The sequence below is a fragment of the Prinia subflava genome, chromosome 9, assembly GCF_021018805.1.
Source record: "Prinia subflava isolate CZ2003 ecotype Zambia chromosome 9, Cam_Psub_1.2, whole genome shotgun sequence".
Lineage (NCBI taxonomy): Eukaryota > Metazoa > Chordata > Aves > Passeriformes > Cisticolidae > Prinia > Prinia subflava.
This window is the reverse complement of record NC_086255.1, coordinates 26,652,673-26,676,455: the sequence shown is the minus strand read 5'-3', so window position 1 is coordinate 26,676,455 and position 23,783 is coordinate 26,652,673. Positions and strand designations below refer to the sequence as shown.

The window sequence follows — 23,783 nt, the reverse complement described above, 5'->3', positions numbered from 1 at the left end:
GTCCTCTTCCCCAAAATGTCCAACACCATTGTTTGCTGCAGCACCCTTACAGTGCTGTGTATCCACAGAGGGGTGGATTTGGAGTTCACATCAATGTCTTCTGAAGTTCATACACTAATGTCACACCCACCACTGCCCTGATATTCATGTCTGATGTCACACAGAGAGAAGGGAAGAGCACACTCTACAAAGTGACCATAGACTCTCAGACATTGGAAAGGTGAAACTTGTCAGTGGATCAGCCACCTCTGGGTGCAGTTCTGCCACGGCTGGTTTAAATCTGCCTTGGCTGCGTCTACCAACACTGCAGGGCCACTTGATGAAATCGCTCTGCCTTTCATAATGGGCCTGCTAATAATGATTAGGATGTCCCAGTTTGAGAGCAAGCGTCTCTGCTGGTTAATGTTCAGGGGCCTGGTGATAACAAGGATTGCTTCCCTCCTTAAATGACCATCAAGGGAAACTGCAACACTATAGGTGAGTGCCTCTCATTAGAGGCACAGCTCCCACTCATACAAAGAAATGCAATCCTTCAGTTATGGTTAGGTACTGCAGGTGCTCATTTAAGGAAAGATAGGTGTGCAGAGCTGGGGGAATGCAGTTCCCACCATTACTAACACAGCCTTCTCACAAAGGCTTTCCAGTAACAGTTCACAGCATCTATTTTTAATACCAACTGCAATGAAGCTAATAGCTTGCATCAGGGTCATTTGGACAGTGGCTGGAAGCCCTAAACTCTGTGATACTCAGGCTGCAGTACCTGCTAGAAGAGCTTTTTCACACGCTGTGCCTAATTCTCTGTTGCAATTAAACTTCACTTTACAGCAGTAATGGGCCTTCAGCTGGGAATACAGCAATTCATCTCTCTTTGCACAGTGGAATGTAAAGCCAGACTTGTGTGAATGAGAATCCGTTCATGTGCACTTTACCTAAACACAACTGCAAAGAAAGCAGGCAACTCTTGAAACAGATGGATAGTTGCTGTTTTCTGCGTAAGGCATTTGTGTGGAGTGTTTTGTTTTGTTTGTTAACTTAAGAGCAGAAAAGGATGATGTCGGGTTTCATCCCTGTTTTGTTTATATTTTGTTTTTTAACTTAAGAGCAGAAAAGGATGATGTCAGGTTTTATCCCTGTGTTTTGTTTATTTTTAGAAGTAGACTAACAAACAACCATGACCTAAATTCTACAAGACAGAAGTGCACACAAGCACGTTGTTAAATATCAGAATCTATTTGAGTTCTGACAATTTCAGCAGAACTGTACACATGCATCTTCTTTAAAGGCAGACTACAAAAAACTAACTCACCAATATGGTGAAAAAGAACTGTACATTCAAGACAGAGCGAACTCCACCTTTTAGCTTCTTTGTCTTCATACAGAGATAGTGTGGGAATAGCAATAAAACCCAGACATAAATTGGTCGAAGGCAAAAACCAGACACCAGCACTTTGAAGTGAGCATCAGTTTTCTACTGTCATTAAAGTGAAGCTGGAATCAGGATGGAACAAGCTGCAAACTGGGCATGTGCGGACTCTGCCCTCTCCCGTATTTAAATGGAAGCCGCCGCCGCTGCCCTTTGCTAAGCTGATGATGGACTGAAACAATCAGCTCTAGTGAGAAACTCTGCACTGGTTCTCACACCATTCCAAAGACTCTGACAACCTGCCTCACACACACAAAGGTAAAGGGGCTGACTTAAATTCAGAGGACAGCTCTTTATTGGTTTTTGCTTAGATTTTGTTCACCTGAGTAATCTGCCCATTCAGAAGGGGATCTCTTGTCCCTCCGAGGACGCCAAGAGCACCAAAACTGTGGAGTCCTTCACTGCATGGAATGCCTCGGAAGCCAATGCCTACACACGGATGGATCTGCCTCTCAGAGCTCCAACAGTGAGTGTCTGCTGTCATTTAAAGCTGTAGCATGTAGAGCTCTGGCAAGGCTGGCATTTATAGGACTGTAAATGGACAGCTAAGGAGCATGTACACATTTAATTCTGTAATGCAGTAATGAATGACATAACAAAAACTTTTAAATCTTCTTTTTATTCCTTTAACTATTTATTTAACGCAGAAAGGGCTACATGAGCAGTGTTTTTCAGCAGAGTTGCATGGGCAGAAGGCAGACAGGAATGTCTAATGGCAAAGTGCATCAAATGTTGCAAACTATCAAAACAAGATGTTTTTGTGCATTAAACTGCTGTTTAGCAGTTCAAACGCAATGCTCGCTTGTGTTGTTATTCAGGGTGGAAATCCTCATAATTTCTGTAAGTGCAGTGGAGTGCTTATGTAAATGTTAAAGAGTTATGTGTAGTTACCCAAGAAAGTTGTTTGGAAGGTTTTCTCAGGTAAGTCCTATCAAAGCTCTTTCTGAGTTTTTATATACTGAAGAGAAAGACATTTTCCTTGGAAGTGTGAAAGTGAGAGTCTGTTGTGATGACATTTCAGGATGGAATTTTTTGGGTTTGTTGAAAATTTTCTCCATCTCACCGCACAAGCCTGAACCAAAGGTTGTTCAGAAGTCCTCTTCCTGGTTTTGTTTCTCAGAATATTATTAGGACTGAAGGTTTTGTTCATGTGCTGTTTTTACAAAAGTCTGTTTAAAAGTTTTTAATGAAAACATGAACCAACCTAATTTTTAAAGTTTTTCAAATCTGTTTTTTAATAAAACCTGGATATCTGCAGTATATTACAGAAAAATAAACAAAGAAGTGTCCTGAGCCAAGGCGCTTACAAGACTAAATTAGATAGATAACATGTGAAAAAGGATAGCAGAATATAGCAGGGAGGCAGAAAAGGGACTGGAGAGTGCATGGCAAAATGAAAAGGATTCTGGGGACACAGTGATTTACACTGGAAAATTAAAAATTGATCTTTTACACATTCTGCTGAAACGTTTTATCAGCTGTCCCTTCCCTCTCCCCAGGTCAACTGTCTGTATTGCCAAAATTTTACATTTTAACTTGACACAAAGACTGGCTTAAGAGCATTTCAGGAGTGAAAGTAGTGTGTGCTGCTTGTGGCTGAGATTAAATCTGGGAGATAGGATACAAAATCTGCTATCCAAATTGCTCAACAAGACAAGCATCATCTATGGAAAGCCCTGCTGCCTACTGGAAAGAGGGCTTAGCAGTTAGCGTCACCCTGCTGAAACCATAATTGAGGGGGATTACACTCCCCTCTGTGCTGCCTGTCATTGCAGAGCAAGTGCCCCCAGAGCAAGCTCAGAAATCAGAGCTAGGACCTGTAAGGGAAAACAAGTGCTAGCAGTGGTTTGAGGCCTCTTGTAGGTTGGCAGTACAAACACCACACAAGGAACCCCAGGAAATTACAGTGTTTCTGGTCAGATAATTTTTCTAAGCTATGTAACTTGTTGTAATGTAAAAGGCCTGACACTGTCATTGGTGGTATAAGTCATACTGTGTAAATAAGTGGCTTTTTTACCTGCATTTGTAGGAAAACTAAGAACAAAGAAACTTGTTATGTTGCCAAAGTTCATGTTGGACTGTCAAAACTTGCAATATTTTGGAACTGGGCTCTATTCCATTATAACATTCTTCCTGCAAAGCCAGTGCCTACAGTCTGAAGTTAGATGAATTCATAAAAGCAACCACATAGCACTCCCTATTTTCTTTTCCCTTGTATTGTCTTGCTTTACACCAAATTAGATATAATTCTTCTGCCATGTTCAGGCAGAAGTAGCTGAAAAAATGTCTGACATAGTTTTTTCTGCTCCTGGCTTTGGAATTGATATCATACAAATCAATCAACCAGAATCAACAATGAAATATGTTCAAATGCCCAAATGACCTTATGAGGATTTCTTCTTTCCATGTAGCTATAACTAAACCTGATCTTATATTCTTGCCATTGTGAAACTGCAAGAAATGGGCCACATCAGACATGATTTACATTTACCATGAGTATTTGCTTGCATGGCCTTGCTCCTACCATCATCACTGTTAGCCTAAGTAGGACTTCAGAAATAAACATATCCAAATGAACAGTAATTAAGTGATATGATTTCATTTCCTAACCCTGAAAAAGAACAGATATTTTTTCTCAGTAATAGTTGAATTCTATTCTTTGAATGTTGTCCTTTTATCATTTATACACAAATTTCTTATGCTATGGGGATGTATGCTGGACTTCCAAAAATGGTATATCTTCAACCAGAAGTTATTCAGAGGTTAGCTGGTTTGGTTCATTTGGGGTTTTTTTATTTAATCAATTATGACATAACTGTTTAGAAAACATTCTCTAAATGAAACTGTATGATAAATGGATTCCCAAGATGACACAGGCATCAAATATTCCTGGGTTTAATATCTGATCTAGACTTCCTTGTTACCTGAACAAATCACTTAGGAATCGTGATTTTGGTTTGGATTGCAAAAGACTTCCTTTATCCTTACAACTCTCCTCAGATTAGTGTCTTGAATAGCCTTGACAAACTTCATGGTGAAATACAAGTCCTGCCTGCGTGCCTTAGTGAATCTGCCCTGTGGCTGAATCATTTTTATTCCCTTCTCTGCTTGCACCCAGTCTTAGTCTGTCTCTTCCCAAAGGAACAAGCTGGTTCCTCAGATTGTCCCTCAAGGATGAATTCTGCCTCCCTTGCAAGCAGCTGTGGCAGCAGGTCGTAAATATAGAATAATGAGGCTCCATATTGTGCTGCAGCAAGGATTTAGACATATTTATCTATAAAACATTTGCTTTTCTCCAAACTCCCAGAACGCATCTCAAGTTTGTAAGTCTCAGGCAAGTTTACTGCAAGACCACTGGAAACAGATCTGTTTTAGCTGTTTTGTTGTAGGCAGTAGGCAAATATTCCTTTACAGAAAAGAATGAGCATTTTAAGGAGGCAAACTTCATTAAACCTAGCTGCTTCCCTCTACTCTAGGGACAGAAGGGACAGTGTCCTTGCTTCCACAAGGTCACACTTAAACCTGCTGGAAAGAAACACACTGACACAGAGCAACTCCATAACTTCTTGACTCTGCATCTATTGAGGCAAATGACAGAGGAGGATTTAGCAAAGGATTACACCTATATATGGAGGATTAAAATTTATGGAGGACTAAGATTTTCCTTTCCAATGGATAACAAAGCTGTTTTAGGGTACAAACCAATTACTAAGACTCTTAAAATTAAATTCCCACATCACTGTTCATTATGCACATTTAATATTTCTGTGAAATGCCCAGTCCTGGCTAAAGACAGGCAGTGTTTTGTCAAGGATGCTCATCTGAACCAGAATGGCACTTCTCAAATTGGTTCTGCAAAACTGTAGTGTAAATAAATAATAAATTATATGCCTTCCAGAGATGAAAAGCATAAATTCTCTTACGCAGCTCTAGCTAAAGGTCTGTTTTCATACATACCCAAACAAAGCTATAAAACCTGCTTTTAATCTTGACTAAAGGTTGACAGAGTTGGGTTTGTTGAGCTTGGGGAACAGATAGCTTTGAGGATACCTTGGAACAGCCTTTCAGTACCTAAAGGTTCTACAAGAAAATTAGAGGGGGGAATTTTACAAGGACATAGTGGCAGGACAAGGGGTAATGTGTTAGAACTGAAAGAGGGTAGGTTTCAATTAGGTATTAGGGAGGAACATCTGTGAGGATGTGAGGCTCTGGAACACATTGCTCAGAGAAGCTGTGGATGCCCCATCCCTGGGAGTTTTCGAGGCCAGGCTGGGTGGGGTTCTGAGTAACCTGGGACAGTGGAAGGTGTCCCTGCCCATGGCAGAGGTGTTGGAACTAGAGGATCTTTAAGGTCCCTTCTAACCTAAACCATTCTATGATCCTATGACCCCCCCCCCAGACCCTCTCCCCAGGGATGCTCCCATCTCTTTTTCACTCAGCCTGTATTTGTGCTTGGGATTGTCCTGACCCACAGGGAGGACCTTGCAGGTGGGCCCTGTTGACCTTCACGAGGTCTGTGTGGTCCCACCTCTCACGCCTGTTCAGGTCTGTCTCCAGGATGGAACCTCTTCCCTCCCATGTCAAATGCACCACACAGCAGCATCATCAGCAAAGCTGCCGAGAGTGCCCCGGATCCCCCTGTCCATCTTGCCAACAAAATGTTAAATAGTGCCAGCCTCAGTCTAAATATCTTCATTACGAGGTGTTCATAGAAAGAAGGCTCAACCAAAAGCATGCGAGGCAACGCTGCTGTGTATCATCGCTGCAACTGAAATAGTTGTTCAGAGTATTCTCAAAGGACAAGTGCTACAATATGGATTGCAACAGGGGGATTTTTGTTCTCCCCTGCCAACCAAGTACTTGTACTGTGCAATGACAATAGAAGACAGAATAAACAGGGCTAATGCACTGGAGAAACTAAATAGAGAAGGGCTTTGGGAATTATCTGATTTCTTGAATATCCTGCTGACCTGATTTTCTAAAGCACTATCTTTTTCTCTCTGTCCTTTCTTTTGATTCCTGCAGAAGACACAGGGCTTGATACAGGCACATATTTTTGTCTTCTACTAAGGAAGCTGTCTGTCTGCGTGCAACTTAGTGATGGATTTGAAGTGCTTAGGCCTGTTCTAATGCCTTCTTGATCAACTAGTATCTTTCTTCAATGTAAAAAATAATAATTATATTTCCAATGAAAATAGTGAAACTACTTTTTTTTAATAATTGGTTTTTATCTCTTGGAGAACAGCTGAGTTGTATCCTCTGATAAAAATCCAAGGCCTGCAGGAAGTCCACACTAAAGTGCTAATTTGTTCCTTTTGCCACACACCTTTTCCTGATTATATGTGTAGTTTTATATTTTATGCCCAAGAATTGCTCCAGTATAAATATTATTCCTTTATTTTTTCTCACACTTGATTTTTTTGTTGACTCTGAACTTGTTTCATTAATGAATTAGTGATTTTAAAGTCTTCTACTTTCCCTTAACTGATCTTGCCTCTCTTGTGATTTCTTAATGTATTTGTGTTTATCTTTCAAAATTTTCCTTGTCCTTAGTGCTCCACAAATTTAATTCAAATTAAAGCCACTTTAATCTGTTCTTCATAGCTAAAACAAGCTTCATTTCTATTACATTGATCCAGTTCTGGTTAAATAGATAGCTACAGGGAAAACCATCAGAAATCTCCATTCCACTAATAATCATAATTAACTCTCTGCAGAACAGGTGTTTGAAAATGTTCTAGCCACAAGACTAAGGAGAAGTAAAACCAACCCAAACCAAAGAACACCTGATCTCATTTACTTGAAAGAGTTTTATCTCAGACTCCCCCTATCCACTTGCTATTACTGTGGGATTATTTTTGTTAGTTTACTGGCAGTGTGTTGAGCACAGCAATTTTTGGCTGGGCAAGATGTGCATTGATGTTAATGATGATATGCCAACTTCCACTTTGCTGCAGGAGCCTGAACCATTCATGCCATGATCCTGCCATTCAGTTAGTGCATCAAACTTAGCATTTTGCTCCAATTACAATAACAGCCAGAACTACATTTTCTTTCTCTAAGATCAGAGCATTTGTCCAGCACTTCATTGCTGCTAATGTAGAAACCCAGGGAGTGCACCCTGGTGGTTGAGGACTGCTGTGGGCAGATCTTCAGCACACAGAGCAATCTCATCCAGAATTCCAGGCACTCCTGGGGTTCACCTCTTGCTGCTGGCACATTGGTTTTAAACACACACTGCCTGTAATGACCTCAGCCCAACCTCACAGATGTATTCAGAAGTAATATCCACCTCTATTGCTGAAAAATACCCATTTCCAGTACTGCAATCTTCAGACTTGGCTACTGAATTTTGCTGTGAGTTATTAACTGATTAAGACACAAATGCTTCCATCAAGCACAGAGAGCAAAATACCTTGATTCAGGCAGACCAAAACCAGAACTGGTGTGGAAACCAGGCATAATGTATAAAGGATTTGTGGTTTAGTTTTTCTGATCCTTAATTTAGTTTCCAAAAGACTCTTGTTCAAGCTGTCAGGCTTTTGGTAATCAGCTTTTGAGGGCAGCTCAAAATTCAGTATTATTCAGTGGGAAAAAAGAAGTGGCCATACTGCTAAAGGAGTAAATGTCTATTTATCCATAGAACATTTCTACTTATTTAGAGAAGTCTAGCCCGTGATGTCAGAGGATGACTGAAATTTTACTTCACAGGTACAGAAACTTCCCTGAATTAAATCTGTAGGAAGCTTATTTGTTGTTAAATATGGCATTACCTGATATCATGTGCAGTGAAAATAGGTCCCTTCCTGTCTCTTTTTCTCCTCTACATCCTTATTTTTCTTTTGGGAGAGGTCACTTTTTTTTCACCAAAATTCTAAACCGACAGTAAGCATACAAACCACCTTTTGCATGGCAGACGGCATATTTATCCCCCAAAGATGATCAACAGTAAATAGAATTTGAATTTATTCCAATTTTTTTGCTTGTTGTCTTTTTGCATCCTTGACCATTTTCCCTTCTAGAGAAGCACGTGCCAGTTTATTCAGAAAAGTTTGGCAATATACCTATGACCTCTTATCTGCTCCACAGAAGATGACAGTGCAGGATGTTCCTCGTGCCTTTCCCACAGTGGATGTCCCAGATCATGCCCATTATACGATTGGAGTCGTCATTCTTATCGTGGGCATTACAGGAACTCTGGGTAATTTCCTGGTCTTCTATGCTTTCTGCAGGTACCTCTATTTTGAATGTCTTTTCAAATATTCAAATGTATTAACTTAAATTGTATCCTGTGTGCTGCAAACACACTCCAGGAATAGAATACTATCAGACTACTGACAGAGTAAAATGCACTGAGAAACTGAAGGATTGCTGTAGGAAAAGAGTGGCAACCTGCCATTTCCCTCTGACTTCTTCCCATTAACCACAGCCACAGCAAAATTGTTAGCAAGATTGCAAAGAACCACACAGATACTCCAAGCAATAGAAATGCGGCCAAAGCAGAAAGGTTACAGTGAATTTTCTTCTACTGGCTAACTGTGTCTGCGTTGAGCTGATGGGCTGGCTTGCACCTCTGCACCTCACAAATCTGCTCTATTTTAGATGTTTTCTTCTGTTTCTTACTAGTCAGTCTCTTTCTTCCCCCCTGTTCATTAGTGGCCATGTCCCATTTTCTTCACGTTTTCCAACACTTGCCTTGTTTCCTTTTAACTAAAGCCACATTCCAACTTTTATATCTGAGGGAAATTGGATCTCTGACAACGTCACGTGCTCGCCATTCCTGTTCACTGTTCATTCTGTGTCTGATTTGTCACACTGGGCCAGAGCATTGACATGATGTTCACGCCAGTGAACTTCTACTGTGTGATTGGTCTTTAGGCACTAATGTAATAAATCAAAATAACAGCAAAAATTATTGCATAATTCAGCTGTGTTAACTTAGATCACTGGAGTGTAGAAGAAAGTTGTCTTGGTCTCAAGCTTATATTTATGGGCAGTAGGTTTCAGCACATTCATTCAGAGTAGATACCAACACTTAAGTGAGAATGACAGTGGCCTTAGGAAGATGAAAGGTGTTGGCATGCAGATCAGATACGTGAGGATGAAGTACATGAGCCAGCACAGCTCTTTGGCTGGTCCCATACAGGATAATCCAGCTATGGCACTTACACTTGCACTGGGGGACACAGCTTGTCTTCATTTAAGGTGATATGAAGGCAGAAAGGGATACTGATAGCTAAGTCATGAGCACAACAGAAATTCAGAAAACAGTTTACGTGCTTACAAAGCAGCCACAGGCAATGACAAACCATAAAAGAATCAGCTGCCTGAAACAGAAATGTGTTAAGTGACTTCAGACTACAAAGAAATGCACACAACCCATAAGCACCTACTAATACCACCTCCATGCTCCTGAATTGACAGAAAGGGTACAGTGGTCCTAGTGACTGATTCTGGACCAGTGCAAAAAAATCATGCTTTTTAAACTATTTTTCAATTATGTCTAAGACTGAAATTGAGAAAGGAGCTAAGTAGTTACACTGAGCTCCAAAGTGAAGAGCTCTCGGTTGAGTTTTTGTGTGTACCCTTTAAAACATGGTACTGAAATATTACAATTAACAAAAGCAGGCAGAATACACTGAAGGCTGCTTATTGCTCTTTTAAAGACAGTCTGGGCCAGCGAAGTGAGTATCACAGAGAAGAACTGATGTAAAACAAGTCCTTGATGTGGTTCATAGTGAGTTTGCTTAATCCCTGTTTAACATGGCCCAGATCCAGACATCCATAGTGTACATCAACTTTAACTTCCTGTTAATTGTGGACATGCAGTGCAGTGGTTAGAATATTTAAAGAACAGTATGATTTATCCCCATCACTGAGCTGGTTATCTAAACAATCCTGTAAACTACTCAGGAGTATAAGGGTGTATTCCCTCATGAGGGAAACAAGAAGTGCTCTGCTTTAGCTTATCATGTAGTGTTCCTTGGGATTTGTGAGCTCACAGGAAAGAGTAATAACATAATGACAGTGCAGCAGCATTTAGCAACATTTCTTCTGATCTCTGTAGGAGTAGGAGCCTTCAGACTCCAGCCAACATACTCATCATCAATCTAGCTATTAGTGACTTCCTGATGTCCATTACACAGTCTCCAGTTTTTTTCACCAGCAGCCTCTACAAACACTGGATTTTTGGTGAGAAAGGTTTGTATATATTTTTCTAAGATTTCATTATTTATGTTTTTACCATAGTGGCAGTTAATCTATCTACCCTTAGGTACTCTTGCAATATTGAGAACATTTCTCAACATTGTTTCAGTGTTAAAACAAACACTTCTTTGAATATTTGTGTCTTTGTGCAATAAATACACTGCCATCATGAGAGGAAAGTTATATTCATGAGATAAATACAAAGGCACCACTGTCAACATGAGGCACAGCAATAATCTGCTTGCCAGTGCTCTTCCCCAGTCACCTCATGCCTTAGTTACTGTTGGAGTCCTCTGACAAAGCAGCACTCCCCCTCAGCACAGCAGCTTAAAAGCCCTTCTCAATAACCTGCTCTGGGACTTGCACCTGGCATAGTGAGGCAAGAAAGCCTGGAAAACCTGATTTTTCACAAAAGAAATGTTAATACTTTCTGTGTAGTAAATCATATAGAATGAAAGTGCTTTCATTCTTCCAATATAATTGTTATAAGAGGAAGACTTGTCTTTGCCTCTTGAACTGGTAACTGACAGAAACTCAGAGAAGTAAAATTGCTATTTTGATCTCTGATGACCAAAATCATATCTTATTTTACTTCCATTAAGTGTTTATTTGCATATGTTAAAACAAATCCAAACCACTGCTTTTAATCATTGGGTTGTTTGAACAATTAAAATCACTCATTAATGTATTCATAGTCTGAATATTTACTTCAGCTAAATTACTCATTAATATATTCATATTTACTTCAGTTTTGCTGCCCTTGAGATAGGAGCAGCACCAAAGTAACTATATCCCATTGTTAAGCAGAACATCTGCTTCTATGGGACCTGCAGTAAAACTGGAGTTAAACAAGATATTAATGGACTGCTGAAATGATCCCACTAGAAAAATCAGAAATCAATGTGTGAAAATATGTTAAGTATTACTGTCTCCAGCAATTGAAGCAAACAAAATCTTTGAAGTTTATCTCCATGGATAATGTAATTAGCAAGACAGACAGCAGCTTTGAAGTAGCGTTATAACTGCAGGAGAACTCAAGTTTCATTGCTTTATAAATTCCAGAAGACATTAGTTCATAGGAAACACAGATTTGAACTCTCCTAGAAATAATTACCGTGGGTAGATTAATTTCACTGCTACTTCTGTCATCTTCATTGCAAGGCTGTGAGCTGTATGCCTTCTGCGGAGCTCTTTTTGGCATTACATCTATGATCACTTTGATGGTGATTGCCTTGGACAGATATTTTGTCATCACCAGACCTCTGGCTTCTGTTGGAGTGACGTCAAAGAAGAAGGCTCTAGTAATCCTGGTAGGAGTCTGGCTGTACTCTTTGGCTTGGAGTCTCCCACCCTTCTTTGGATGGAGTAAGTGAACTGGAATGAAACTTTTTTGCCCTAATAGTATTGGATTAAAGACCAGTTAAAGGTGCAGAAGAGGGTTGAATTAATAGCTCACATATGAGGCTCAAATAGACTAATTTGAAAAAAAGAGATGGAACACATGTTGAAAGTGAAGGTCTCTAATCAAAAGAAAAGAATGCAATAAGCATTTTATTACAGCATTTTATATGTGGTACTTTTCCTTAAGCACATTACTTGCTGCATTAAGAACAGTAGATATATTCTTGGCCAAAATTTATGAAGAATGCACCTGCTCATTCTCCCATGTCTACTTCTGTTGAATCAAATTCAACAATATGTAAGTTAAATAAATGCATTTGTGTTATTTCTGATGACTTTTCATCCCTAAAGGTGCTAAGACAGCAATGTCAATCTAATTCTTTTTATTCACATAAAAGAAGAATACAGTCTTAGCATTTGTGCCAGGAGATCTTCAGTAAATCCCGACTGCTCTGGATGGACAAATTGCACTTGGTGTTGTTCATATTCTCCATTCAGTCATTGGTGTTGTCACTGGCTTCCAATAAGCATGGCATTTAGTAATAACTAAAATGCTTTTGTAAATGTAGATTTTACACATGGAAATTGGAACATTCATACAGCACCTTGATCATTGCAATTTATTGCAAAGCGAGTTTCTGTTACTCTTCCTCCTTGGAATCTGCCTCACTGCCATTAAGTTTATTTCCCGAGAGTCACCAGTTGCAGTCACTGAGTTAAAATGAACTCATCACTCAAACCCCAGCCCACCATGATGCTCCCTAATTCCAGAAGAGAATGTATCTGCCACCAGAGGTGAGAACATGGACATGTTTGACTAGTACAGGCTGCAACAACTAACTCAGGTACCGAGTAGAATTTCAGCAGAGTTTTGTTGTTGTTATTGCCATTCTGGCCCCCCTAAACATGGAGCATGGTGAAGCAGGCAAGCTGCAATACTGACAGAAGCAGTCTTTAGTTGAGTGAGGAGCTGCTAGAATAACAAAATGACAATATAGCTTTAGATTATAGATTTTCAGTTGAAGAAGGTGGAATAATTGCTTGAAGGGTGTTATTATCTAGTAATTAGATTGTAATAGTGCCCGCAGTATGAACTCTCACACTGTAATTAGATGCATTTGAGAACATCTGGTGCAATATTTTTAAGAGTGGGACAGAAAATATCAGTATAAACAGTTAAAATTAAAATTCCAAAGTAAAAAGATGTTGCTATTTCCAATTTATTTACTTAACAGTTTGGAACAGTTCCTTTAAAGAGAATACATTTTATTTCAGGCAGAACATGATTTTTTTTTTTTTTACTTCTACTCAGCTTTACTTCATGGCAAAATAATTTGGTCTGTACAATAAATCTTTCTCCTTTGCCCAGTAAATTTTTCTTACCTGCATATGTTTAGAAAAGTGGTACCTAGATCAATTGGTTTGACTCCTTAGGAAGTAAGCAATTTGACAGGAAATGGAGATGTTTGGGAACAGTACAGGTCTGGTCCAAGACCCAAGTAAGTATTTGGAGAGATTCCCTTTGACTGATGAGTTACAAACAATATTCAAGACTGAAGCAAATTTATTCTGTTTTCTGAAGCCTTAGACTGGTAAACATAAATACAATAGGGGAAAAAAACCATAAGGGAATATAAAAGTCCTTTACATGAAAAGTTCTTTATCCTCTTAAACCCTTTTTTCCCTTTCAGAGAATAGGAGTAAATCCCATGTAATTCTGAATATCTTCTCCAAGTTCTGCACTCGGAATAACAATCTCTTCATGGTTTATGCCTTCTCCTGTCTTCCTTTCCAGGTGCCTATGTTCCTGAGGGTTTGCTGACATCCTGTTCCTGGGACTACATGACTTTCACACCATCAGTCCGTGCCTACACCATGCTGCTTTTCTGCTTTGTCTTTTTCATTCCATTGATTGCTATCATATACAGCTACATCTCTATCTTTGAGGCCATCAAGAAGGCCAACAAGTAAGTAGCCAACAGTCCTAAATTTTTATCCTTGTATTTAAGTGACTGTTTGTTTTCTTAAAAAAAAAGAAAGAGCGAGCAGAAAAAAATTGGGACCTTTCTCACACTTATTTTGTCAGCAAAACTGAAACAGAAAACCAAATGAGAACTCTGTCAATAGTCAACATGGTAAGAAGTATGATTCTTAGAAGGGCCATTCCTGAATTTAGGCCTGAGATTATCAGTATATTATCTAATGACATGAAAAAGTTACAGAAATTAACTAATCAGAATAAAAATAAAATGGGACCTCAGGAACACCTAATGACAGTATATCAATAGCTATTTCACAGAAAAATAGATGGAATGGAACTATAATTTTTTAAAAGAGTAAAAGGTGAAAAGATTTCAAATCTTTATAAAAGATACAAGACATAAAATCTTTATAAAGATTTAATGGCATGATTCTGATACAAAAAGCTGTTGCTTTAGAAGGGCAGCCTGCCACTCCATGTGCCTCTTGTAAGTACCAGTCCCATAGATCCCAGGGGATCTGGTCACTTAGCCCAGAAGTACAAAGTGACAGCAAGGTAGCAAAACAGGACCCAGGGAAGCAAAGACTCCTCTGTCTGTCTTTAACTCAGCATTAATCAATTGGCTTGAATATCTGCTTCATGTGGAAAATCTTTTGGTACAGGACTATTTTTTCTTTGAAGCACATGAGGATTTTGCCACTGATTAGTGCAACAGAAGTACATGGCTCATGTACTTGTATTAACATGCAAGAAAAGTGCATGAGTTTTAGCCTAAAGTAGAAGAGCAATTGTTGCCCCCCTTCATGAAGCTATTTGCTCACTTCCCTACCTTCGTTTTTTGCTGTTGTATGTTTATTTTCCTTAGGTCTATTCAGACATTTGGATGCAAACGTGGAAATAAAGAGTTCCAGAAACAGTATCAGAGGATGAAAAATGAGTGGAAGATGGCCAAAATTGCACTGATCGTCATCTTGTTTTTTGTCATTTCCTGGTCACCATACTCTGTTGTTGCTCTGGTAGCTTTTGCTGGGTAATTATAAATGTATCAGAAAATGAATATTCAGTGAAAGCAAAAGATGTGAAATTGTAAAAGACAGATGAAAGTCAAAGCTACTTGTCACATTTGATATCTGAAGCTTGTCCAAAGCATTCACATGTTTAGGAGTCATATTTAACAAATGGGGCACATGCTGACTGATTTTTGCTTAGTTTGACTTTAAGAAAATTAAAAAGCAAAGGGGGTGAGAAAGAAAATGAGAGTATTATTACTGGTGACATAAACTGCCATGCTGAAGATGTCTCAATGCATTCTCCATGCTAGGATATTTGAACTATGTGTAATTTATTTAGCACTAAAATGCTAAATAAAGCACTCCAAAAAGATCCTCTCAGGGGTTGATTCTCCTTTTTTTCTCTACTTCTTTAATCTACAGAAATATAATAATTTTTCTATGTTACACCGAACTGCTGAAATTCCTCGTGTATAAGCAAGTTCAAAATTAGTATATACATGCATTGGGAGCTTTTTGATGCTGGATATAAAAGATGATAAATATAAATAATCAAACCATGTTCTTCATCTATGTAATTTGTCAGCCTTTTTTACAGTAATTTCAACAGAAGCATGACATTATTAAAACACATAACTTGACACCAGACAGTTGGTACAATCCAATCACAAGTAATGGATTGGGAATCTAGATGCCCTGACTCTACGTGGTGATTTCTCCCACCTTAGGATGTGACTTTTCCTGTGCTTCAGTTTAGTCTCTCTAAAATGTGTGTGACATCTGTTTTAGGATGGCTTGTCACCTGCAAACCCTCAACTGGACGATTCCTATGACAGCACAAACCACTTTGTATTTTTCAAGTCAGAGATAAAAAGTAGGTTCTTAAAATTGAGTAGTTCCTAAAATTGAGACACAGCTCAAATTTACTGACTATGGAGCATTTTGGGAGACAAGGATGATTTTTGTTGCACAAAACAATGCTTTAAGGGATTGCTTTAAGCTGACCACTACGTAGAACTGTTGCACTGTCGTGTAGAATTCAGCATCTGCCTTAGGAGGATCAAGTATCTGCTGAACTTGACTTCTGCTCCATGTCTCACACTCTCAAAAATCTGAACAAATGAAGAATTTTATAATGCTGCAGTATGTCAGAAATTAGCATTTTCAAATTTTGCCTAGAAAGATATCTGGGGAGTAACATAGCTTCATTCAGATTTTTTCCATTTCTGAACTATGTATTTTAGGCTATCCTATTGGGATTTTTCAGAGATTAATAGACTAAGCCTGGATGTCTTCTGTGAAATTTTATTGCAAGGGACTCAGATAAAATCTTGCTGCATGCAACATATGGGAGGCAGACATGGAGTCTGTGGCTATAGTCTTTGACTAAAGACAAGTCATCTGATAGAGCAACAACATGTGAAAAAGGAAGGAAGAACCTTAATTCCTTTAGAAAATATTTTGAATATGGAATAGTGAGCTAGCACAGTCATGCTTACTAATATTTTTGGTCTACAGCTTGCATTTTCTGGGTATTAGTAACTTAAAAATGGGAATGATTAGCTTAAACACAAGGCTTTGCCATTGTTTCTGTTAGCTAAACTCTCCATCAGCCTTACCAAAGCATTGTCTCAGCTCAGGGTCAAAAACTCCATTCCAGTAAGGTTACACTGTGTGTTATGTACAATCTGTGAAGATTTATACCTCTAATCAATGTTTTTAAAGTATGATCACGAGAAACTATGTTAAAAATTGCACATGGACAACACCTTTATCAGGGAAACGCCTTAGAGAAGTGGCATCTCAAAACACAGGCAGCTGACAAAATGGTTCTTATATTGCAACTGGCAAACCATTTCCACTTCATCACAAAGCATATGTATTCCCATAGGATGATGAAAAACCTCCTCACCAGGATGGTGAGACCTTCTTAAAGGCTGACATTGTCCCTAGGTTAAATAACACAGGAATTACAACAATCCTGAGTCATAGCAGTGAAGTACTGCCACAGAAGCCCCAAGAAAATCATATTTCTCAGAAATGCAATCAGACTGAGGTTGATCTTTACAGGCAAAGGATTTAGAATTTGTTCTCTCACTGTTTTGGTACAGGACTCCCCTTTTACTCTCTCCAGAGCCTTAAAGCACTGTCTTGCCACTGTACACCTGCATAGACAATGCAGGACTCAGTAGTAAATATGTGATGTCTTTGCATTACCCTAGGTATTCCCATGTCCTAACACCTTTCGTGAACTCCATACCAGCTGTGATTGCCAAAGCTTCTGTCATCCATAACCCCATCATTTATGCCATCACCCACCCCAAATACAGGTAAGTTCACTCTTACAAGCTATGTTTAATATAGCAAAGAAAATCCAAGAGTAAAATTGTCACTTTTAGGTCTAGTATCTGAACTCTCCTTCACCTGCTCATTTTAATTCTGTAGGACAGCCTTGCCCTCCCCAGGAACACTCCTCAATGCCATAGAAATGTCAGTGGAATTTGTACTTGGAACAAACTACTGAGCAGATGGTAGTTGGAGATGTTTATGGATACTGATCTGTATTTACCTATTGCATGGTAAAAGATGGAAACCTTTCCATCTCAAAGGAAAGCAGTGTAAATTTTTAATTCTTCATGAGAGGCAGACATTGGGCAGTGCTGTAAATAGCACTTTGCAACATTAACTAGGCCAGTGAGAGAGGCAATACAGTGAGCCAAACCACCTCTTCCCTATTTTCTGCATCCTCCTCATGTTTCTCAAAGCTCTCATAGTTCAGGTAGTATTTCCTCTGACAGGTAACATGAAGGGTCATTACCACTTGAAGTTCAGATGCAGGCAGTGAGATTTGACAGATGGCAGCAAAGCCAGGGATAGGCTGTTGTTTCACCACTTATAAAGATCTACTGTGGAACTGGATAGGGAAGAGGTGGGCAGGAACATCTACGTGGGGAAGGCTGGCAGAAGAGGAAAGCTAGGCCAGAGTTTCCTAACGCTGCATACTAGCAAAGGAATACAGTAATATAAATGCACATGCTGTACAATTCTAGAGATAACCAGCAAACAGATGTGTAAGAGGAGCTAGAATAGCTGCTTAGGGGAAGATTAAAATAATTCATTATGTAGTACTTCTGTGAGGTTCAGTTTAAAGGGATAGAATTTTATTTTTGCCCTGATTAAGCTGAAAGCAGATAAAACATCGTTTTAATAGCTCCCTTCAGTTCCAAGAGTTATATTTTAATGCCCTTATCCCTGCCAAGCAATAAATTTGAGTTCTGCAGAACACTGTGAATAAGTGATCTTGGAGGGTGATTGTATATGAGATATCTCAAAAACTCTTTTTGTACCCAGTAATGTTCCAGCCCATGCAGTATTAGTTCATCTCTCTGAATAAATGCATTGTTTATGATGATTGAATTTTTGTGCTAACAGAAAAAAATATGACTGGTTCTACCTCTTACCCACTAGAAGAGCCATTGCAACATATGTTCCTTGCCTTGGACCCCTACTGAGAGTTTCTCCTAAAGACTCACGGTCCTTCAGCAGTTACCACTCCTCCAGACGAGCGACCGTAACCAGCCAGTCTTCTGAGATAAGTGGGCTGCAGAAAGGAAAAAGGAGACTGTCTTCTCTCTCTGACAGTGAATCAGTAAGGGAGGCACTTCCTATACACCCAATTTAATTGCAAAGCAATTAATTTTCATATAGAGTCTTTCCAAGTGGTGGATTCTTTACATGAAATGCATTATGGTGCTTGTTATAAAAGCTCCACAGAAAGTGGAGGCACAAAGCGAAATTAAAGACAGAAGGCTGAAGTGTAAAAACAGAATGTAGATAATTTTCTTCTTGATGGTTGGTGACACTGAAGGAAGAGTGAAAAGATGGAACCACAGGAATTTTAGAAAGTAAAGTGTTACTGCTAGGGTAATTTTTTATAAAGCCTTAGCTATTGGTAACAATAAAGGAAGCACAGAGTCAGAGCTCAGTTGAAAGTCTGATCATAATTTTAGGTTGTGCTTGTCTGACCACAGATTTGCAGTTTGGACACAGAAAAAAGAAAGTGCTAGTCACAAAATAGTTGTCTAGTGAAAGCAAGGTTGTAATTAAATAGATAATGCTTTCTGAAAGTGGGATGTATTTGGAAATATATTAATTATCAGATTTAGACAAATCAGTAAATCCCTTACAGAAACTTTTTTACAGAAGACCTCAAGAGCTTGCTGCTTCCAGTCTAAGTGGAAACGAATGTTTTACACAGCAGCTCAAAACAGGACAAGTGTTTGGCATCCAGGCTCCTCCTGTAACTCAAAGTTATATTACTAACTAAATAAGCGTATGACTTAGTTCATTGCAATAATTTCAAACTAAATTCCCAAGTAACTGAAAAAACAAAATTTTCTTAGCAATTCTTTTTCCCAGTCAGGATAATAATCATATCTAATCCAGCCAAGTGCTGAATTCTGACAGTTGTTTTTAACAGTGATATTTCAATTTCTTTGTTCTCTGTGTTCTTTTGACTTCTCAGTCCAATCAAAATGAAATTCTTCTGGCTGGTAACGTGCAGTCAGGTGGAAGGTTTTAAAACTGGCTAATACCAAAGAACATTTTTATATTGCATCTCTTACACTGCGAATCTTGATTCTTCAAAAAACAACAGACTCCCTCAGTAACATGGTTTGTTTTCCCATTAAGTGGAACAAAGTTTATAAACCCAGAACTCCTTCCTGAAACAAAATATTTCTAAAGCAATGATTCTGCAGTCCTGAGGCATTTCCTTCTATTTATTTCTGCTTCCACCCAAGTCACTTTGGAAACTTTGGCCCTAATTCCTCCAAACACCTGTGCTTCCTATGTGGGTAGTACTGTGGAAACACCACTGTCTCCTTGGAGCTACAAGAGGCATCAGAGATGTTTCAACAATAGATTGTAACAAAACACTATTTTCTTTCAAATTTTGCAGTGCATCCTGTGGAGGAAAAAAAAAGTAAGCTGAATTTCAGATCCAACAGACTTGACAGTTTTATTTGTACTTCTTCTAAGCAAACATTTTATGAAATTATATATGGCAGGACTTTTATGAAATGTCTTTTATACAATGTCTCTTTTATGATTTCTGTCTAGTATTTTTGTTGTATTCATTTTAGGGCTGTACCGAAACAGAAATTGATACTCCCAGTATGTTCTCCAGACTTGCCAAAAGACAAATTTCCTATGAAACGGATAAAGACACAACTCAGACTAGTGACATAAGAGCCAAACAGACAAGCCAGGATTCTGGGAATTGTGGGAAGGTAATAGACTGTGTAATACCTAAATTCTCTGACAACTGACAAGTTAACAAATCTGCACATTGTACCATAATTAATCATGAAGGTTTCTGCCAAGAAGAAGCGGATAACCTATGAGTTAACACAATGAGTAATGACTTAGAGGCTGTAAAAGGTCATCAGCTTTTTATTCCCACCCTGGTTCATTATTCAGCTGTCTTCATTGCATTTCTGCTGCTGTTAGAGAACATAGCATCTGAATGGAGAGTTGTCTCATGTTTGGTTTTAAGTGTTTATTTAGTAATATTTGTCTTTCACTGTCCAAATTACTTGGTGGATCTTGCTGTTTTCTCACCATTTGCTACCAAATGAACACGTATGGTAAGATATAAAAACAAGGCTATCTTTAATGTATCACTGCTTTTCAGTCAGTCCTCTGCTGTCCTTTTTTTTCCCCTATGCATTTTGCCTATGTCAGATATTGTGACTTACCTTTATGCCATTTATATCTGTCTTATCTGTGTTCATTTTTCAGACAGCTGTATCAGATGCTGATGATATATTGATGGTGGAGTTGAATGTCACAGAGTACATGGATACAACTACTGTAAGAACTATTTTACTATTTGGCAACAAAAACTAGTGACAATCCCAGCCCCTGAGCACAAGTGTAGTTATTTTTGAGATGCAAAAATATCACAATATTCCCACACAATACAGAAAACATGACCACAAAGAGTAGACCATTACTGAAACTAAGCAGAAGGAGAATAGAGGTTCCACAGGATTCTTCTGAAGTCCAGCTTCTCTAAGGAACCTGAACATTTTCTTGAATTTAGTAAGTCCTCTGATGAGGTCTGTGATTTCCTTAGTGGAGCATGGAAGGATTAACTTTGTGCCATCTTTATATTAATGATGTATATGCTAAGATGTAATGGCTGAGACAGCCATTCTGATGGCTGTACCTTTGCGACAGCCTTAGTCCTGTGGCAAGTACTGCTGTACAAAGTGATTTTGTTAACTATTTAATGTTCTCTGTTTTGGGTTGCAGCAAACACCTAAAACGTGCAGCTTGGAGGAAATCAAGGTCAGTTTTTGAAACTTGCCATGTCACCTATTCAGTAAGATGTTGCATGTTGTATTAGTGTCTGTTTCTTCTTCGTCTAACATAGCTACAGCATATGGGTAAAAATATCTGACATCTCTCACAAGTGAGTCAACTTGCCTTAATTTTCAGCAGACAAGGAAATAAGAGCAAAGAGCTGGCAGATGAAAACAGAGTCGTTTTATCTTTGCAGCACTAACCCCAATGTAATAAAATCACCTTAAATTGTCTCTTTATTGTTAGCAATGATCTTTATAAGCTATTGTGAGCCTCATCCTAACTGATTATTTGGTCCTGTGCAAGCAACAGCTAACACTGCTTATTATTAAAAAATGCTGGTTAATCTTTCCCTTTATTTTTATCTCATAATGTAGTTTGCTTACCCCTCAAATTATCCATGCTGTTAACACTACATTTTACATTACCTCTTGCCCAACAGCCCTGAGCAGTCCCTCTTTAAGGAGAGACTCTTCATCCAATTGATTTCCTAGGCTCTCTGATCATATTCAAGTATTTCTGTTCATAGTTGAATGTGCTGTCATTAGCCTGGTCTTTCCTCAAAGCAGACCAGCACTTAAATAGCATATTCAGTCTTTAATGCTTTAGTACATTAACTTGTTTAACAGGGGGTTTTTTACAAGTTATTAATAAAATATTTTAAAAATATGTTCAGATCTACTTTTCCCTCCATCATTTCAGTTTGCTTTTCAGTCAGGCATGGGGAGTAGCAAAGTGCTAAATATGTCATTTTTATAGATGATTCAGTGGGGTCTCCTTGTAGATGTTTGTGTTGTCCATTTCTTGTAAATCTTTGCATCCTTTAGAAAAGTGAGAGCCCGAACAGTACTGGACAGAGAAAAGGAGAGTCTCACCAGGGATCATCTTCAGCTCAGATACCCAGTATTACAATAACATGCAGCAGTGTCCAAGGAGTAGAGCTGCCTTCCAGATACAACTCTGGTTTCCTGTACCCTAAATCCAGCAGTCACAAGCAGAACAAGAAGTCCAGCAGTTAAGTGAGTGGTGCAAGCCAGAATATCACTTCAGCCAACAGCTCTGGAACAGCTGTGGACTGCTGAATCCAGAAATACCTTCCTAGACTGGTCTGAAATGCTCCTACAAAGACACAGCACAAGACAAGCAAGGGTAAAAACATGAGGAGTGATCTTTTCAGCATCAGAACTCTGTCCAGTGGATCACATCTTGATCTGAGTCACACTGTAATTCTAATATTTCTTCTTTATGCAGCTCATGAAAAAATTTCTTTCCTTTGGATTTTACTCTGCTCACATACATTCCCACCACTGTACAGACCTTACCTAGAAACCTTCTAGGATTAATCTGAGAGGGAAGGCAAGTATGATATTCAGAGCTGGCTTTGTTCACTTAGTGTATTAACCTCAAAACTATTACACAGCTAAAGCTGAGAAATTTGGGGGGAAATGTCCATTACTTCCTGAAGATGGTTTCTTCATTATTGTGAAGTTTCTCAACCAAATGTAAATTTAATTACACAGTTGGTGCTCCCTTCTTCATTAATGACATGTTTTTTCCCATTTTCTTCTACAATCCAATGAAAGGCAACGTACTTTAGCAGTAATTTGAAGTTGCGTATCTTTATTTTAATTTCTGAGACAGGGAAAGAGAAAGGAGTAACACTTGAGGAAAAGATGTGCTCCTTTCCATGCTTAGCTTCTTTTGCAACAGTGGCTTAAGAGATGATTTTAACCCGCTCTCAGCTAACTTCCTCAGAGCTATAGGAGATTATTATGAAACTCCTGACTTTCCTTTAGCAGGTTTCATGAGAAGAATGCAGAATACAAAGAAATTTTTATACTAAAATGTCTTATGGGTAAGTCAATACATCTGCTTTCAGATACTTCTAAGTTGTTACCCTTTGATGCACTTTTCTAAAGTAAATATTGGGAGGAGAAGGTTTAGTTCCCCAAAAATAGTTGTTCTAGAGATGTATGGAATCCACATCATCCCCACTTTGGCATTTTCATTTTCCCCTTCTCTAAACAGCAGCATTTGTATAGCTGAGGGTTTTCTTCTGCAGTGACTAAATCCACAAGATTGTACTTCTTTCCCCTGAAAGGAAAGGGAAAGAGTTCTATCAGTGGTGACTTTCAGCTTTTCCCTGGTGTCTCTTCCAGTGCATAAGAAGAAGTGAACAAAATCCATTTGCAGTTCATAGCAGTCATTCCGAAGTGGGGCTGAGCTCAAAAGAACAGGGCACAAAGCACTATTGAAACAGTTCTTCCTCATAGGCCCTCCAGCAGTTCTCCCTTTGGCTGCAATAATGGAGGGAAGCAAGGCATTTTGTCCTAAGTAAATCAATTCTTCCCTATGTTACCTCAGAAAAAGCGCTAAAATCAATAAAAATGTA

At 38.8% G+C, this 23,783-nt stretch overlaps 1 protein-coding gene and 1 long non-coding RNA gene across 2 annotated transcripts in view; one reads left to right on the top strand and one right to left on the bottom strand.

Moving 5' to 3' along the window:
• The window catches only part of LOC134554913 (uncharacterized), a 46,001-nt gene that overhangs the window by 9,692 nt on the left and 12,526 nt on the right, over positions 1-23,783 (bottom strand). The window lies entirely within an intron of this gene.
• OPN4 (opsin 4) lies at positions 1,863-22,942 on the top strand. Its single transcript, XM_063406489.1, has 12 exons — positions 1,863-1,889; positions 8,513-8,655; positions 10,491-10,624; positions 11,792-11,995; positions 13,827-13,998; positions 14,878-15,042; positions 17,245-17,352; positions 18,491-18,671; positions 20,167-20,313; positions 20,825-20,896; positions 21,341-21,376; positions 22,219-22,942. Exons 1-12 carry the CDS (start codon positions 1,863-1,865, stop codon positions 22,408-22,410), a joined length of 1,581 nt encoding a protein of 526 aa, XP_063262559.1. The 3' UTR covers positions 22,411-22,942.

Coding starts and splice junctions, on each gene's coding strand:
- OPN4 (XM_063406489.1), top strand. CDS start 1,863: ATGGATCTGCCTCTCAGAGCTCCAACA. Junction 11,996..13,826: donor CCCACCCTTCTTTGGATGGA/GTAAGTGAACTG, acceptor CTTCCTTTCCAG/GTGCCTATGTTCCTGAGGGT. Junction 15,043..17,244: donor GCTCTGGTAGCTTTTGCTGG/GTAATTATAAAT, acceptor GCATTACCCTAG/GTATTCCCATGTCCTAACAC.